The sequence below is a fragment of the Physeter macrocephalus genome, chromosome 5 (genome assembly GCF_002837175.3).
Source record: "Physeter macrocephalus isolate SW-GA chromosome 5, ASM283717v5, whole genome shotgun sequence".
NCBI classification, from domain to species: Eukaryota; Metazoa; Chordata; class Mammalia; order Artiodactyla; family Physeteridae; genus Physeter; species Physeter macrocephalus.
The window spans coordinates 81,695,452-81,714,611 of record NC_041218.1 but is presented as its reverse complement, the minus strand read 5'-3'; the positions used below and the strand labels follow the sequence as shown (position 1 = coordinate 81,714,611).

The following is a 19,160-nucleotide window of genomic DNA, read 5'->3' as shown; positions in this document are numbered from 1 at the left end:
GCCGCTCCGCGGCATGTGGGATCCTCCCAGACCGGGGCGCGAACCCGGTTCCCCTGCATCGGCAGGCGGACGCGCAACCACTGCGCCACCAGGGAAGCCCCTGATTTATGTCTTTATGCACACAGAATAAATTTCTTCTAAATGCTAATATAGAGACAAAACTTTTAAACTTATTTCCTTGTGTTTTGGATCCAAAAATATCTGATAAGACATAAAATAATACAAATTATATTTAAAATCCTGAATTCATGTTAATTTATTGATTTAAATGATTATAACTGCCTTTCATGATCTGTGCAGATCCTTGGCTACACTTCAAACCAGTGGCCCACTTAATTTTACTGACAAAGTTTACCTCAGGAAAAATGGCCTCTACCTACTAACAGTGGTAAAACCATTGTAGGGACTGCTTACCATCCACTCATCTTTTGTCCGTAGTACCCAAGACAATGTTTGTTGCATAGTCATTTCTCAATCTATACTTATTTAAGGAATGAGTGCATGAAATGTGAGAAAGAAGGAGAGAAGGGAAGAGAGAAATTCTAAGGGAGGAAGAAGAAAAAAGAAGAAATGTAAGAAAGAAAGAAGGGGAAAGGAAAAGGAATAGAATGAAATGGAAAGAAGGAGAAGAATTTAATCATGATGACTCAGAAGAAGAAAAATTTCATTTCATTTAAAAGGAATTCAAGAGGAATTAACATGAAAACAAATCTGCACAAATAAGTTGACTTACTGAGTATACATATATATGCTAAAAATGCATTTTGTTAATTACCTTTTGTGTATATAAATCATCAAAAGGAACACATTTTTGTTTTATTCAGGTATATTGTCATTTTCTACCCATTTGCTTTACATAAGATTTTCAGTGCTTTACATAAAAATGTCAGTATTCAAAATCAAATATCATTAATTTGTTTCTAAGTCCAGAAGCAAAGAATGGTGTTTAATATAACACTGAACCAAAATGATGATAGAGTAATAAATTCCTTATGCAATTACTAAAATAACTTAGTAGATTGATACTTACCAGGATATCTTTTCCAGCCCACTTGCATTCATCCCTTCTGGTGTAAGACACTGGCCACACAATCTAAGGGCAGAGAAGAAACATTATTTTCTGCCAATTAAGTTTTCTAAGAGATCCAACCTTATAGTCTGTTAGAACAAGTGGAGCAACTGAGATAAAGAAAGTTCCATAAAGCATTATGTGGCAGGAACCTCTTAGTTTAGACTTTGCAGTGGCATCAGTTAATTGGCCTGAACTTAACATCTTTCACTCTCTGTCTACCCATTAGGCTTTGCTGTATAAATGAAAGTTGAGCAACACAGAAATTTATGTAGTCAGTGGATGTAAGCAGTGTTCAATGGAAAGAATTGTAAGGCAGGTTGGGAAAGGGAGATCATCTTGAGACCACGTGCGAATCTAGTGAAGAGAGAAAGAAATAAGCATAGAATATGGCTTGCAGTCTTCAAAATGAATTGGTCTTTATCATAAAATAGTGATTTTGAAATTTTAACATCAGGTGCTCTGGATCCATTTCTGTAATTCAAATCTCAGCATGACATGCTAGAATGAGCAACTGATAGGGTTAGAAGAACCCATTTTAGAAAGGAATTTTTTTTTTTTTTGGACAGGGAAAATAGGTAAGATTAGCACTACATAATTTCAGGAGATAAAGGAGGAAATTAAGAAGCAAATAGATAGCTCTAAAAAAAAATCACCTTCCCCACTGTGGGCAAAACTCAGACTAACTGTGTAATAACTGTATTTTCATCCCTGATATTTGGTCTTCATCTTTCCAAAGGTTCCTGTATTGTTTGAATACAGTGACAGTGGTAGATAAATCAAGTGACAGTGGTAGATAAATCAAGGCATGACTCATGGCTTAGAGGATTGTAGATGCATTTCCCTCAATAATATTAATTCAAATACCCTCATCTAAATTTTAATATAAAATTTTCCACTCCCCTGAGCAATTCCCATGACTCCTATCTGTACTGGGGCAGAGCAATTTTAATTTTTTTTATTCATCTTTCTTTCCTCGTAACATTAGTTAATTTCAGGAAAAAAAAAGTCATATGTAAAAGAAAAATCCAGAGATGATGGCAGTTAATCATCCATGTCTACTAGAAAGCTTTTAGTCTCAAAATGACTGATTATCATTCATTTGGGAACCTCTAGATAATTCAGTATAAATGGTCATAAACTTGGGCAAAGGCTGTGATAGTCAATCTAGGGAATTAAAAAGCAAAATATAACACATTTATAAACAAGAATTTAGGACATATTGAAATAACCTATGATGACATGGCAAATGCATTTCAGGTCCATGTCACAATATAAAGCCCTAAAAATTTTTGGACATGGATTTATTTTTACCACTTGAAGCTCTTAATTTATGTATTCTTTTCCTTTTCATGTACTTTTCTTTTCATGTGTGTCTGTGTAAGTAAAGTAAAACATACACAGGAGGAGGATCAAATATAAATTTTCTCTGGGACACAAAAATAATATATAGAAGAGCTAAGATTTATTGACTGTCATATTCAGCTTTCCAGCTAGATTGTGCAAAAATCACAGATTATTAAAACAGATAACTTTTTAAATTGAAAAGGGCAGGTTGTTTCCTCGTAGTCTCCTAGCTCTTGATTATCAGCATTGACACAACATGGGCCTCATTTTGTGATTTCTATCTTACAACAAATATTAATAAAAAGTAATTTTGCTAACATTCATGCTAAATTCTCTCATATTTAGAGGGGTGTATACTCCCAACTTGTTAGAGATCAGGGTAAAAAAAAATTAGCTTAAAGATCTGGCATGAGTAAAATAAATTCTGGTGTAGAAAGTGCTCTTTTGAAAAGAAGTTTAATGAGAATATAAATCAATGGAACAAATATATAAATTATCCTTCCAATAGCATCTATTTCCATGAAGAATAATTCCTACCTTTTGGTTAGATTTGTTAACCTGTTGATATTTTTTCTTCTGGCTCAAAAACTTCTCAGTTAACAGTGCCTAAATTTCTTACCCTCATATTCAGAGTGCTTCATGATCTATTTTAGACTTTCCCTTCTTTATGCTTCTATACATCTACCCATTGTAGCTCCTCTTACTCATTATTGAATAAGCATTTATGCCTTAAGGAGACTGAGCCCTTTACCAAGGCCAAGAGTCTTTTCATGGTCCTTCCAAACCTGAGACTGTGTTTTTGTCTCTAACAGGGATTGGCCTAGTATTTACCTTTATGCTCATACATCTTTAGTATTATCTTGTAAGTTCCTCAAGAATTACTGGTGACATACCCTAGTGCCCCCTATAGAGTTGATCACAGTACTAGATGCTTAGGAAAAAGTTGTTGAATAACGTTACACATAGGTTAAAAAGAGCATTAAGAGATGATATAGACAAACATATAATTCTTAAGTAAATTGTATTTACCCTTATAAACAGTGTGATATAATTAAAATTAAATAATATGTTGAAATGAATGCTTTAAAATTAGAAATATGTCTTCTATTATTAGAATAATGATTTGAATCAAGAGCCTATAAGAACACTATGACATTGGACAAGTCACCTAACTTTTATTTAACCCATTATTTCAGTATATGTTTATTACAAGTGATGCATCCTGGGCATACAAATGTCTCTAGGATTTTTCTTACCTATAAAATAGTAGGTTGTTTATATGACAATTTAGTTCTTTTCAATTTTAGAGCCAATTGAATATATAAACCAAATTAAGAATATTTATTCAGAAAAAATGTTGAATACACTAAACATATATTCTGAGGTGAGATGTGCTCAAATATTTTCTATTTATAGATACATAGATATATATGATACATAGATATAACAAGTATATACATATTTTCATATATATGGATTTCATAAAATGATGAAAATTCTATAAACACTGAAAATTTGAACTGATATAACCTCCTGTTATTAAAATATGTAGTCTTCCTAATCATCTTTGATTTTTCATTCATTTTATAAAGGATGGTTGTCTTTCACTAAAACAACAAAAACTTGCTTATTTTTTGACCTTTACAAAAGATGCTAAGATAAATATTTTTATCATTTCAGAAAAAACAATGGATAATCAGTTTTCTTAGATAATAGATAACCTTAGGGATATTGTTAATCTGAGGAGGCTTCAAAATCTAATATATTGAAAAATCAAAAAAAGAAATATCCAAGGTGATTTTTAAATTTTGTATCTTAATTCCAAAATATATCATTAAGGGCATTGCTATTTTATTTGACTATATGTTATGAATCAAATCTCTTAATATATAGTCAGAATTTTAATGTTTGGGTAATAGAAGAAAAGTAAAAGTCTTAGGTTTAGCAGTATACTCTATTAGAGACATGAATCAGCCCTGAAATTAAATCTTCACTTTATCCCAAAACAACATTCTCCAACCAGAAAAAAAGCTTTTTACAATTCTGTTACTTTTTAAAAATAACTGTCCAATATGTTACAGTTTATAAGAAGTTGAGGCACACGACTTTAAAACCCTGAGTGTTAAGAAGCAGCAAAACTAATTATATATATATATACACACACACACATATGTACACTAAAGTGTATGCACCCTAAAAAGCATGTTATATTTCCACTCTTGGGAAAGCTGTTGCATAAAGATCTTTGTTTCTCAGAGAACTGACAGGAAATACCGACTGAAAAAAAAATGTTTGACTTAGAATACAGCATATAGACTCAGTAGCACAATTTCCACTAATCTGTCAACCCATGTTTATTTTCCAAACTGTATAGCTTGTTAAATAATCCAGGAACACAATAAAGTATATTAAAAATACTGATAGAAGGCTAGTGTCTAAATGTCCATATTTGCAAAAACCTGACACTGAAAACTGATTTTTGTGATCAGGGTTTGGCCAACTTTTTTGTTTTAAAGGCCAGATAGTAAATATTTTAGGCTTTGTGATCCAGATGATTTCTATCACAACTACTCAGCTCTGCCATTGTAGAATGAAAGCAGATATAGACAATATGTAAATGAATGAGAGTGCCTGTGTTCTAACAAACTTTCCAAACGCAGGCGACATTCAGATGAGGCATGTGTATGATGACTGATGAACTCTGCAACTGCTGGCAATATAGAGAGATATGTAAATTATATATAAATATATATACCTAGTACATGAAATCAATTATGATATATTTCTATAATGCTTTAGGTATTTAATTTTATGCAGGAAAAATGATACAACTGTGGAAGAATAAGCTAAAGTTAGTATTTCTTATAATGATCACTGAAAATACTACAGTTTCCTCCCTAATAACTGCATCCATTGATTTGTGACAGTCAGATCAGTGCCTTATTTTTATTTGTGTCTGAAAAGATAAAATATTAATTTAAACAATTTTTTTCAGTTGTCACCCTGTTAAATAACTAGAAAATTGTATGTAACTTGAATTGTTTCAAAAGAATTATAGTACATATATTAGAATAAAGATACCTTTTGAAAATCCTTGATATTAACCAGGTTGAATGAAAATATGTGATCCTTTGCTCCAACATACAGCCTACTCCGTTCCTCATCCAAAAGGAAGGTATGATAACTGGAGCTGTTGGCCAAGCCATTGAAAGTGATCACATTGTTGGATTCCAACATTTCTGCAAGGTAACAAAGAAAGACATTGCGTGTTAATGTGAGGTCCTATATGAGGACAGACTATTGGTACATGGTAATGTGGCTACTGCCTGCTGTAGTTACCAATCAGCGGTTATTCTTTGCGGTACTAAAAACTATACAGGACTTCTTTACATTTCATTGAAGTGGGAATTATACTCCTATTAGTTTGCTGATTTCATATTCAAGACCACACACTCCTACAGAAGAAAGGAGAGAGATACCTTGTCCAAACAATTGGGCTGGTGCAATCTCCGCATGTAGTAATAGATTAGAATGGTCACTTTGTATACAAAATGTCTTTAACTTTACTAAGACTTGTTTAAGTGGTTTCATTTGCTCCAAGTCATTGCTAGAAGGATAAGCATAGGAGCCAACAGAGCAGAGGTAGTGTGGGGAAAACACTGTTTAACCTCCTAGGTTGTTTGAGGCCTCTTTTTATTTACGTCTTTTTGACCATTAAATCATTAACTTCACCATCTAAATCCTTTGTAACATTTTGTACCTTACATATATAGTAGATAAACTGAGTTAGGCTTTTATGAAAACACTGAATTAAATAAATTTTACTATATGACCCCAATTTTTCAGTTTGTTATTGAGTTCCAATTTGCTTTTGCTGTGAACAGGCAAATACTGAACATTTTGAGACCTACACCTTAAGTGAGAAAAACATCTTCAGGTAGAAATAACAGTAAGTCCACCTTTGCACTAGAGAGGTAAGTGTTGATCATCACCAAAGAGGTTTTCTTTATCTGCTTCAACTGAAGTTAGGTTTATAAATATAAATATAAATACATATATATATATATATATATATACACCACCACAACACATCTCTCATGGGATAGAAATGTTGAGGAGTCTCCAAAATGTGTTCTGAATCAATGATTCAGATTTTTACCATGCACACATAGTAGAACCTTTTCATCAGCCTCCATAAAATGCAGAATGTGCCTTCCAAGGAGAGGAAGCCGAAATGAAGACCCTTCCACTTCAATGTCCCAGCCCTATCCCAGGACATTAGCCATTTGATAAGTTGCCTGCTTTATTTCTCTTATTGCCTTTTCCATCTTATCAAAAATATTATTTTAATAGAGAATAAAGTTCAAACTCCTTAACTTAGCTTTAAAGGTCAGATCAACACCATTTGCGTTTAGACCCCACCTCAGTTACTCTTTCTCATGTCCACAACCCTCCAGGAAAACATGCTCTGTGGTCGTCCACTTATTAGCCTTTCCTGCCATTGTTCCTGACATCTACAACTATATGCCACCTAGAGAAAATAGTATCACTCTCCCAAGCTAGCTCAAATGCAATCCCTAAGAATTCTCATAGAATTAATTTCTTTGTAATATTTTGCTTGAATTACTCATAATCTGCATCACACTGTCAATTATTACAATCATTCCTATAAATGACTTATCTACCAGATAAGTCATTCTCTCATGTAAGGAGATATATAGTTAATAGCTCATCATCCACAACTCACATGGTTTCTTTTCCATATTACCAGGTCATAAATATTAAATTGAATGCTTGCCTATCTATCTATCTACCTACCTACCTATCCATCTTACACACAAAATTACAAGAATTGTTAATAAATTGTTAAAAGATGCTTTTCTAATTTCTTCATGAGAAACAGTACAATACTGGGCTTATCTTATTCTCTACCTCTGACCAAAAAAAAAAAAAAAAAAAGAAGGAAGGAAGAATGGAAGGAAGGAGGGAAGGAAGAAGTAGATCAAGGGAGTTTCATTCATGCAAGTCATATCAGAAATAAATGAGAGCTGTTAGTCTCCAGAGAGAAAGAACAGAGAATCCACCACATGATATCTGAATGTAAATGCCATTCCTCTCACGAAATGACTGTAAAGGATCAATGCTACAGAGAGTCAATGTAAGACATATTTCAGGCACCCTGAGCTGTGTGAGGATGGAAAGGGCTATTACCAGAGACAGGGGCTGTATCACTGGATATATTCATGCATTGACTGAACGGCTGTATAAAGAGATCTGTTTATCAAATTGACTACATAGCCTTCACTCTTCTTTCCAATTCTAAACGCTATAATTCTACCCTAATACCAGAGAGACTAAACTATAGGTAGCTAGGCAAACTAAAAATATTTAAAAAGCCAGCTGAGTCTAAACCAAGACAATTACATAGAGATATTAATCATTGGGAGGGTCATTTAAGAGACACAAGGATTGATTTTAATTTGAAATGCATAGAAACCATGTAAGAGAGGTCTAAGCATAACGTGGAAGAAGTTATAGGAAGACAACTACTACAGCCATAGAATATGGAGTCACAGTTATAGGTGAAAACACAAGCAACACCTCAGTATGTACAAGGTGTGTAAGCTAGCATTAGTTCCTTACACTACCTGGGCCTCGAGTTCGGGAAGATGGGGTTAATAATAAATCTCCCAAGAGTTATTATGAAGGTGAAATTAGATAATTCATAAAAAATTACTGCAATAGTTTGCATACTAAACACTCAGTTAAAGATTACCTGTTTGTATAAGTAGAGGTTAAATATTAGTATGTTTGATCTTCTTGACTACAAGTAGAAAATTAGGGTCCAGATGGAGTTGAATGAAAGAAGTACTTTTCTACTATCTTACCAAGTGTGCTAAATTGTTAACATCAGTAATATTGTATGGTGAAGGGATAAATAAGAAGAGCACTATGCTCCTTGATTTACATTAACATTAAATGTAATGGTCATATTAAGAACAGTATTCTTTTTTGTTTGCCAATTTCTGTATGCTGAACTTTAAATAGCAAAAATAATGACTTTCTATATCACAATTTTAAACAATGAAAATATTCATACAATTGAAAAATATGTTACAGGTTGAGTTCAGGGAGAATTATTGGTTTCTAGGTACCGACAACTTAGAGAAAGTCTGTAGTCATTTACATGTGAAATCACTCTAGAAACAAACTACACTTTAAAAAACGTTACTGCTGGATCATTTCATTAAACAAAAAGGCAATTTTTCCTGGAGTACAGGTTAGCAGCTGTTCTACATTCCTTTCAAATGTACTTAATTTTGCCTCATCATTCCTTTTGCTACAATTTCTTTAGATGTTCCTCTGTATCAGGGAATTTACACATTGCTTTGTAACTGAGAGGGGAATCTTTTTGAGACCTTCTTGGCAGTGAGCCAGGGCAAATTCTGGATTGCTTAGATTATCTCACCACTTTTCAGGGTGAAAAAACCTAGGTTAAAATCAGAGATTTTTTTCTCAAAGTCTAGATTTCACATTTTTAAATATTCTGTTTTCCTTTATGATTTTTAACTTAAATGTATGATTTTATTTTCCCTATATGTAGACATGTTCAGCTGCAATTGATATTAAATAACTTCAACTTTGACTTTACTCCTTTAGAGTCAAAGAATTTTAGGTGTTTCTTTTCAGCTTCTGTTATGTAAATCTTACCATTACACAAATTGGTATTGGAACTAAAATTAATATTCAGTAATATGAGATGTTTAATACTCCACTACTTTCTTACATCTTGCCTATGTTCACATTTAGTCAAACAACAACAAATGTTATTTTAGAAAAACCTAAATTTCTATAGAAGCAGCTTGACTTTGGTGAATCCTAGTAAACTAAAGCATAAAAAAGCACTAATTCTTTCTGGGTGCAATTCAGTTTTTCCCTTGTTGAGATATTACTTCAACTTCTATATGCCTTGTCAACCATAGAGAAAAGTAAATGTAGGACTGTAATCAAAAGTGCCATTTCAGACAAGCACTGTTAATGAACTATGTATTCTTAAATTTGAAAGATAATTAAGCATTTTGTTTATTCCAGATTCATCAAATGATTTAGTGTTTCTATAATTTGCTTAATGACAAAATGAAAGATAAAGTGGTCACAAGGCCAAGCAAATAGCTTGTGTTCAATAAATGCTACCTATTATCACCATTATTATTATGACAGGCTATAAGACAATGCAGACAGTAAGCATAAGTGTATAGATGTTCTGGAAGGGAAAATCTATTCATATAATTTCAAGCAGCATTGTTTTCAATTGTAAATAGACTGCATTCTCTTGTGATGTAATACTAAAAAATCTTATGAATCTTATGACGTTCAAGACACAAATAAAATCCATTTGATAGATTTTTTAAATCAAATATCATGCAGCAAAAGGAGAAAAGAAATTTTAATGGATCTGTTCTTTAATCAGAATATCCTATCAAATAATCATGGGAGAAGAACCGTGATTATTTTCTAATGAGTCAACTGTCATTTTCATTATACTTATTTATTTATAAATTTTCAGATTTGCCTTTTCCCCCTGAATTCATCAGGATCTCTAATGTAGCTCTATTTGAGTAAAGACAAAGGAAAAGACATTGTTAGCAGTCACTATCAGTACGTTATTTAAGACACTGAAAAATTATTTTATAAGTTAATGCTCTTCTTGTATATTTAATATATGAAAAGAAAAAAAAAGGTGACAAAATTTACATCAAAATCACATATGTAGATTCAGCTCTACATAAGAAAGTTGTACAGTTCCTGTGGTATCCTGATTATCTTTAGGATAAGCACAGATTTATACAGATGATTACATTACAATGATTAAATCAGATTTCAAAAAGGCAATAAAGTGAATACTGCTTTCTGGAATGCAAGACCGCCCAGAACTAGACTTTTTTTATAGTTGGATAGAGAACTGCTGTACACTTGACCTCAAATCCGAACAATAGCCATCCTGTTCTCTATTTTTCTGACTTCCATGACATTTCTATTTCTATTTCTCTCCTCCTTCCTTTCTCCCTCACTTCAATACCCTCCCTTCTCTAAGTTTTATAGCATGAAAGGTAATAGGACCCCACCAGTTGCTGGATCTAATGAATTGCCTGTATTCATTGATGGCTTTAGGCTTATGTCCTTTTTCCATGACTTGAACTTTGTCCTTTTCATAGAATAAAGATCCTATTTAAAGGAGTCAAAGTTTGGTCTATATGATGCCAAAATATTTTGAGTAAATGATGATCACATCTAGATATTTGTAAATATTGGAAAGTTCATCAAGGTTCCCAAATTTTGAGATTCTGTATTTCATCACTTCCTAGATTAGTTAAATTTCCAAAAACAAAATAAGGGTTGAAAGGAAAGGTTGCATTATAAAAACAAAACAACAAAACAAGTGCTATTTACCATCATTATCATTTCATACAAAGAGGAGAAGGAATTTTATTTAATCAGCAGAAAGTTTAGAAAGGACCAAAAAAACACAGATAAAGAATAATTTTTAGAGATGAATAAAGTTATATTGTGGGAAAATTCACCTTATTTTTCTGACTTTATTTTGTTCATCAAGGACTAGTTTTTTAACCTCCTTACAAGGAAGTGTAAGAGGACATGAATTAAAACCAGTAGACAGAAGAGAAAATACAAAGGAAATAAGTTTTCAGTGCTAGTATGTGCCAAAAAAACTGCTGAATGATTAGTATATTTATATAAGGCCCACAACAACAGTTTGAGGTGGAAATTTTTTATCATGAAGAAATTGACTCAGATAGATATCGGGAATATCCTAGGTCATAAAGCTTGTGAGATGTAGAGTCAAGATTCTAATTCCTAACACCAGAGGCCAGGCTCTATGCCCCTCTGCAATACCTCTAAGAAGGTAGAAGTTTTGAGAATACTAAGAAATGATCATTGAAAAGAAAAAGTGAGAAATATAAGAATATACTCTGGAGAACACTAAGAACTGATTGTTGAGAAGTTAGGTTACCTCTCACTATCACATAATTCACCTTAGTTAAGAGTTTCTTAAATATTTATATTATTTTATTTGCTCTGTACTTGGTCTTTTCATACAATAATAACTCTGTGTATAATCTTATCCACAACTATGGCTTTCATCACTAGCAGTATTTTGACATGTCTCATACGTATGTCTTCAAAGACAGATTTTTTCCCCCCAAAAGCCAAACAAAGGCTTACTAGTAACCTCTATTTACATATTGCACAAATATCTGAGTCTGCAGGAATTGATCAGAACTCACTCCCTTTTCTTTTTTCCATTTACATCATCACCTTTCTGTACATTTTTTAACTGGTCGCAAGTATCACTCATCCAAAGAATTGTACAAACCAGAGCCTCTTCATCATCCAGAGACCCATTCCATCACTTCAGTTTTGTTCAACACTATAATTTCTCCTGTAACTTGCTTTAGCTTATATCCTCACTGCCACTGTCATAGTTCAATTCCTTATAATTTCTTCCCTTGATTATTCTAATTATCTTCTAACAGAACTTCCTTTCTAGGTTTATACCAACAAGCCATGTTATGCACTGCCTCCAGAATAATCTTTCTACAAAACAAGTATCCCAGGTATGATGTAATTAGTAACTAAAACGTAACAAATCACAAACCTTCCATCCATAAATGCTTTATTACAAAAACAAGCTGTAGGAGTCTATATGGCTATAAAATTACTGGAAAATGTCCATAAAAAGCAGAAGTACAACTAAAGTACAAAAGCAGCAGCAACATCATAACAAACACTTATATGCCAAGTACTGTTCTAACAACACACACATGCTCAATATTTAATGTGTGTGCATTATCCTTCTACTAAAGGAAATCACTGTAGATAAACTACAGTGAGGGCAGGAGTAGGAGGTGTGAACACCAGACTACTCCACAGTGTCTTTGATGGAGTTTCACAAGACACACACCAATCGCCAAAATATGAAAGAATAAAGAATATATTTTCCTAGAAGAAAATATATTTAAAAATTTGAAGCTTGTTTTCCAGTCAAAACAACAATTGTATACTCCAACAGTGAGAGAGTGAACTCTCCAGAAGGAGATAAAAAGTGGACCAAAATGCAATTGAAAAGCATAGGAAAGAGGAATTGACATAGAAAAGAGAGGATTGACTCTTGTTGCCAAAGTTCCAAACTAAGTAATAACAAAATCGAATTTTCATTGAAAGAGATGAAATTGATTGGGAAGATAACAAGAATAAAAGATAGGAAATAAAACCTAAAAATAAACATATCTGCAGACTGAAATGTCACCATCTTCCAGGAAAATCTAATCTCACAGAGGATCAGTTATGGAACTTCCTAAATAAAGGAAGAATATATTTGGAATCCATGAATAAAAACCCAGTCACCTACTGAAGGAAAGTTATCAGGTGGGCTTCATCCTTATTGAAAGCAAGATTATTTGCCAGAAAACAAAAAAGGAATTTGTGCAAATACCCAACTGAAAACCTATGTGACTCAATAAGTTTATACCCAGCAAGAAAGAGAGGCAATATCAGACATTCTGAAACTTGCAAGGTTTAAGGATACAGACCACCCACCCATTCAAGAAACTACAGCAATAACAACTTCCTAGTAATATATTCATTCAAACAAGGAATGGATCAAACTTAAAAGCACAGATATTACATCACCTGCCTCTTTAAAACCTGCCTAGAAATTTCCAACGTATCATTTGAGCCCTTTGTATTTTCCACACGTTTTTGGGCTCGTTCACCAGTAGATTGTGTGTGTGTATGTACCTATATATAACGATTTATAAATACATATATTTACATACACACACACACACACATGCATGCATGGGTAGAATTGTTTCCAGTTACCTCAATGGCCTGCTATCTATAGTTACCACAGCTTAAAATGTGGTCTATCTCGCAATGGTTTCCGTGTTCACTTACCGTGTGAACCTACTCAGATTTCAGGATCTAGGTTAAGCCTCTCCTGTGAATTCTCCAGCCTCCTAAGGGACAGTATACCATGCCTTCCTTTGTGAAACAGTACCATGTAATAACGTAGGTTAATCACCGCTTTATCTTTTTGGATCCCTTTCTAGAGTTAAAATATGCTGCTTTTACCTATATTTGTATTCCTAGTCCTAGAACCTTTTCCTGGTATATACCTAGTCTTGGCACATAGAAGCAAGTGTCTCAATAAATAGTATTTGAAACACCTTTTAAAAAAAAATGCAGCAAAAACTCAGAAAAAGTAAATGTAATAACATCTAGGAATAAGTAAATGTTGTGATATATATGTCAGATTATAGACTAGATTTTCTAATTATATATTACATTCAAATAACCAATAAAATTATGCCATCTAAACCCTAAATTATTTATAATGTGGCTATAAAATGGCTATTTTAAAAAATTCTATGTGCTAAGCACTGCCATAGTCATTTTACATATAATAATCACATGAATAAAGTTTTTCAGAGTTTTGTTTAGTAACAGTAAACACAAAAATTATTGCAATAGCAATAGTTTATTGCTATAGTTTATAGCAATAGTTTTTAACTGGTCCCCTATCTTCAATGCCTCTCAATTTTAACATATTGTTCAAGGCATTATTACAAAAATTGACCAGAGCCAATTTCAAAAATGTAATGTTTTTATTTTTAAAAAAAGCACCTACACCCACCACTATCACCTTTGCTCAGTCTCCCTAATAAAAGTCACAGTCCCTAATCTTCCTTTGCTACCTTGTTCTATGCCTATTTCTATAAGTTCCCACAATTCTATCAGAAATGGCCAGTTTACTCTTCTATCTAGCCTCCCCCCTCTTGCTTCTAGTTTATTTTCCATGTTCTCATGCTTCAAGGTAGTTAGAAGCCATCTCTCCTATGAAAGCCTTGAGAATTAGTAGGTATTACTCCCTCCTCTGATGCCCCACAAACTTTGACCATTACACACACGAACGCATTAATTGCATGCCATTTATCTGCATGGGCATTAGACTATGTGTTTAGTTCTTTTAGATATAAAGTTACCACAGTGGCATATGGGTCTAATTATCTGTAGAGGAAATGATTAACTAGATAATTAATTATTGAATTTGAGATCTAGAAGGATCTTTAGATTGTAGTCTGATTGCCTCCATTTGCAAAAGAGCATGAGTGACTCTACCATTAACAGCTGCAGAGGCCAGGTTTAAATTCAAGTCTCCTAGCTCTCAGTTCAATGCTCTTTCTAAATAAATTTCTAAAAAATTGTGACTTTAATTTTTTCTTCTTATTTTTGCTGCCTGATGGCTGATGGCAGTTAAGTTTAGGGCACAAGCACATAATCAAAAAAAAAAAAAAAAAAAAGTTGGAAACGATTAACAAAATAACTAATGCATAATGTTAATTTTTACTTCTTGGAACAATAACAATGAAAGTTTAAATGTCATTATTACTTAAATCAACTAAATGTTTCAATGTGGACAAAATTAATACAAACATATATTATAACTGATCACTCATTTCTGTGCAAGATGATTAGTCAGTAAAAATTTAGAACTGAAATGTAGATACTTCTTTTACAATTCCAATCAGTTTAATTTGGTGCTTTAAGTGATGGGCTAGTGATCTAGGATTAAAATTTGTTTCTAGATTCTGTCTTTTGTCTTATTTGTAAGGCTCCTTTACAGGCAGGTTTCTATCATCAATCAGTTCACCAGCAACTGTGCATTAATTGCCTATGAGTAGTAAGCATTGTATCATTAGCAAAGCAAAAAAAAAAAGTACACTTATCTGATTAATATAATTGAAAGTTTGATTTTTCAGGCAGTCTTGGTCATTCCATTTACATACACCACAGCATATGTTTCAGTGTGTTCTTCAAATAACTAGCATTTCCCCACATGACTAAAAGAAAGCAAACTTATTCTGATACTTACAAATTGAATATTTCATTTCTCCAGTAACAAAACTGTGTAAAATATTCACATATGGAGAATTAAATAGTTATAAACCACTTAGACACCCATTATCTGTTGCATATGCCCACTATAAGAATTTTTTAAAAACTGCTTAAGAATGATTTATTTGAATTGCCTTAATGCTGAGCATATGATCTTTTATTGAAGAAATAAATTGAGTATTTAATCAGTATTTTTCCATTATTTCCATCCCAAAACACATTTATGGGAGCAAAAAAAGTTTTCCTTAATCACTGACAAAAACTGATATGTCCAAGCGTGAACTTACTAGAAAACATATGTAATTCAGTGTTTGTGGGTGTCCCTTTGTAACTGAGACAAGAATCTATTTAATTCTTAGAGTTGGGAAGGAGAGAGAAGGTCACAAGGAAGTCCAGAAGATGATGTGAATATTCCCAAGGATAAATTAAGTAACCAAATCCAAGAGGCAGCTGTGTGTAGCTGGGGGTAGGAATTACCTAAACCCCAGATTTGGCTGACAGAGGTGTTTACTATATGTTTACTGAATGAATGAATGATGGATTTCCGATTAGGTGGGTAAAATGGATATGTTTATCATGTATAATAGTGCATATGGGTTAGATAACTCATAATTTATCCTGCTGCCCTTACTACTCCTAGTCTCTTCATTCTCTAAACTACATAGTATCTGAGTGCCACAAACAAATGCAATTTAAGTTTGTCAGTTGAAAAATAGAAGTTGTTCACCTGAGATGTTTTTTTAATTGTCTTTTTTGGGGAATGGGGGAGGGAGGGCATTCACTTGGCACGTCCCACCTCTATAACTAGAATGAATACATTTTGATCATGAAGGCTTCAGGCTTACTTATAAAAGGATTTTGTTTGAATCAGATTTCCCTGCAGAGGTGTAGGAGGGAGATGAGAGAGGATGGTGCTGAAAACCAATGAACTCAAAAAAAGTCTCTAGATGAAACCACACAATGTGTTCTGGGGACATTCTAATCTTAATGACAATAATATCCTATTTATGATGGAACTCCACAAGTATTTTTCCCCTAATCATGTATTTAATTTTGAAGTGAACACATTTCAGAACTAATTAAGCAATGGAAGTCAGATGCCCTAATGAAATGGGGGTAAATAGATTATGTAGATAATTTGGGAAAAATTAAGTTTTCCTATATTCTGCTCTGCCAAAATAATTTCTTGTAAAGTTATCTGATAGTACTACTTCTAAAATTAATTTTGTATAGAAACAAAATAATTTAAGAATTTTACCTTATACAGAAAATGAGACGTTTAAATTATTCTATTCTCTTTTCCCAAAACATTCTACTGTAAATATATTCCAAGATTGGTTTGTGTTTAGAACTGTTCTGGGATTGAAATTAAATATAATGTGAGCCAGGTTTGGTTTAAGAGCCCAAAGGACAACTAAGTGATTCCCTAGGATGAAGCTAAAAATCCAGCTTGTTTGTGGAAAATCCTTGCTCTCCCAGGGCCCATTAAATCAAGCACATCTCTGGGCTGGACAGGACAGCAGACACTAAAGATTCTCTAGACCAATACAGGACACACAGACGTTAATCCCCACAAGACAAACATCTAATTCAGAACAAGATTTACCTCTTTTTCAAGAGTAGGCAAAAAAAAAAAAAAACAGCTTAAGTTCTTTTTAAACTTCCTTCTATACTTCATCAAGAAATGTGGTTGTTTTCCTCTTAAAAAAACAGCAAAAGAAAAACCAAAACAAAGCACTAATAACAATGTTAGAATGATAAGTAATAAACCTTGTTTAGAGCGAAACATGATCTCCCTTTAATCCCTGCTGGCCACAATACACACTCAAAATTAGACACTCCCATTAGTCTGAATGCAGAGAATAACAGGGGTAAAATTTGCCTTTAGAACTGCAGGGAGAGAAAGTGCGTGTTAGTGCTATTCAGTCCTAATAAAACCCTCGGAGTAGCTCAATGTGAGCAACTAGAGTCCTTTCACATTATCTAAGGTCACTGATATCTTAATACTTTCATTTTCCTGATACTTGTTGATTTTGCATGTAAATAGTTAATAGATTATCTGTCGATCATGTCTTTATAACAATATTGTTATCACTAAACTTTGGATTAAATAATAGAAAGTAATTTTATATACTTAAAATTGGAACATGTTTATTTCTTCAAAGACACATATTTTAACTTTCTATTCAAATTAATCAATTGTTATGAAAATGGCAACTTATGTACTTCCACCGCACAAAACTTGCTTTAAAAGTTGAGGTTATGTATTTGGCTGTGTCCCTAAGCAGCAATGCATTTTTAACAAGATTTCCAAGATTTTTAAAATTTATTTTAATTTTATATTAATCTTGTAAGGGTGTTATTTAAAACAGGCATTTGTTTCTTATTAGGCTAAATGCCACTACTGATAAAACTCAAAAAGTGTAGAAACTAGTATAATTACAAAATTGAGAAAGATTTTCTACTTTTTCCCAATATAACTGTTGCTTTACCATTTCCAAGTACTCAATAAGAAATTACTTCTCCTTAAAAAAGTCAAGAAATTAGTTTAAAAGTTCATAGTTGAGTTTGATGAACATAATGACTTCCACCTCATTTAGTAAATCAGAATCTAAAAAATGCTACACTCGGCCCTCTTGATAGGCTCTGGAGTTTATCAGCCCTGCTTTGACACTTCATTAGCTGTCAAGAACCAGTAAGTGATATTATGAAAGTCTTGATTCAGGTAGTTGAAAATGCTCTTATTGCAAAAGGGGCAATCAACAGACTTTAAGTCAAAAGAGGATCTATCAGGAAAGGCACATCATCCACATCCATACAGTTAGTTATCATCCTTGCAAACAAAGAAAGAGAGAGCGTTTGAACTATCAGTAGTTGACTTGTAACATTCAGAAAAAGTACACACATTGATTTAATATACATTGCAGCAGAGTTATCATTGACCTTAGAACTCTTACCTTATACTCATGTGAGGACAAAATGGGGATTAAAAGATGCCTATTTTCTTCCCAAAAGAAAGACCATAAAAAATAAAAAAGCACATGTTTTAATCTCTGCTTAAATGGATTCTTATACTTGGCCTTATACTGTTTTTGTGGCCAATCTTTTCTTAAATGTATTTTTTCGTTAAATAATTAATTCTATCATGAACTTCCTCTTTAAATACTCTAATTGAGGTTCAAACTAATACTGTAGTGAAATTTAATTTTAATCATAAAGTCTTTTATTTTCTTTCTACCTTCTACTATATTTCTTATGATTAGTAAACAGAAAACTAAACAGGAAAAGCATGTGGGTATAAAATCTTAAGTATCCCAGACAAAAGTTAGAAAATATTTTCTGTGACGTTCACTTGACATTATCTATATATTAAGAACTGTTGATCCTGTCTCTTTGCCTAATGAAAGCAAACATACATGCAGATGAACGAATGAATGATGCTATACTGGTATATTTCTATAAAACAACAGTTTCTTTTGATGCTTCATGGAATAAAGGATTCCATGAGAAAACGAGTTTGAGAGAATGCTACATATATCATAATATTATACTTCAAATTAAGACATTGAAGACTTTTGGAGGTAAGGAAATTTGCTTGAGGAAACTCTATTAAACCCAATGTTTACCCACCTTGTATGACACTGAATCATTTTTTTTTTTTCTTTTAATATAAAAGCATTCTTTTTCGGGCTTCCCTGGTGGCGCAGTGGTTGAGAGTCCGCCTGCTGATGCAGGGGACACGGGTTCGTGCCCCGGTCCAGGAGGA

At 32.9% G+C, this 19,160-nt stretch overlaps 1 protein-coding gene across 1 annotated transcript in view; it reads right to left on the bottom strand.

Annotated features, from left to right (window-relative positions):
- The window catches only part of SEMA3A (semaphorin 3A), a 548,785-nt gene that overhangs the window by 194,392 nt on the left and 335,233 nt on the right, over positions 1–19,160 (bottom strand). Inside the window, exons 4-5 of the mRNA XM_024129840.3 lie at positions 5,498–5,655; positions 1,031–1,093 (exon numbers count right to left, since the gene is read on the bottom strand). Coding sequence (XP_023985608.1) covers positions 1,031–1,093; positions 5,498–5,655 — 221 coding nt within the window. The remainder of the gene's footprint in view (positions 1–1,030; positions 1,094–5,497; positions 5,656–19,160) is intronic.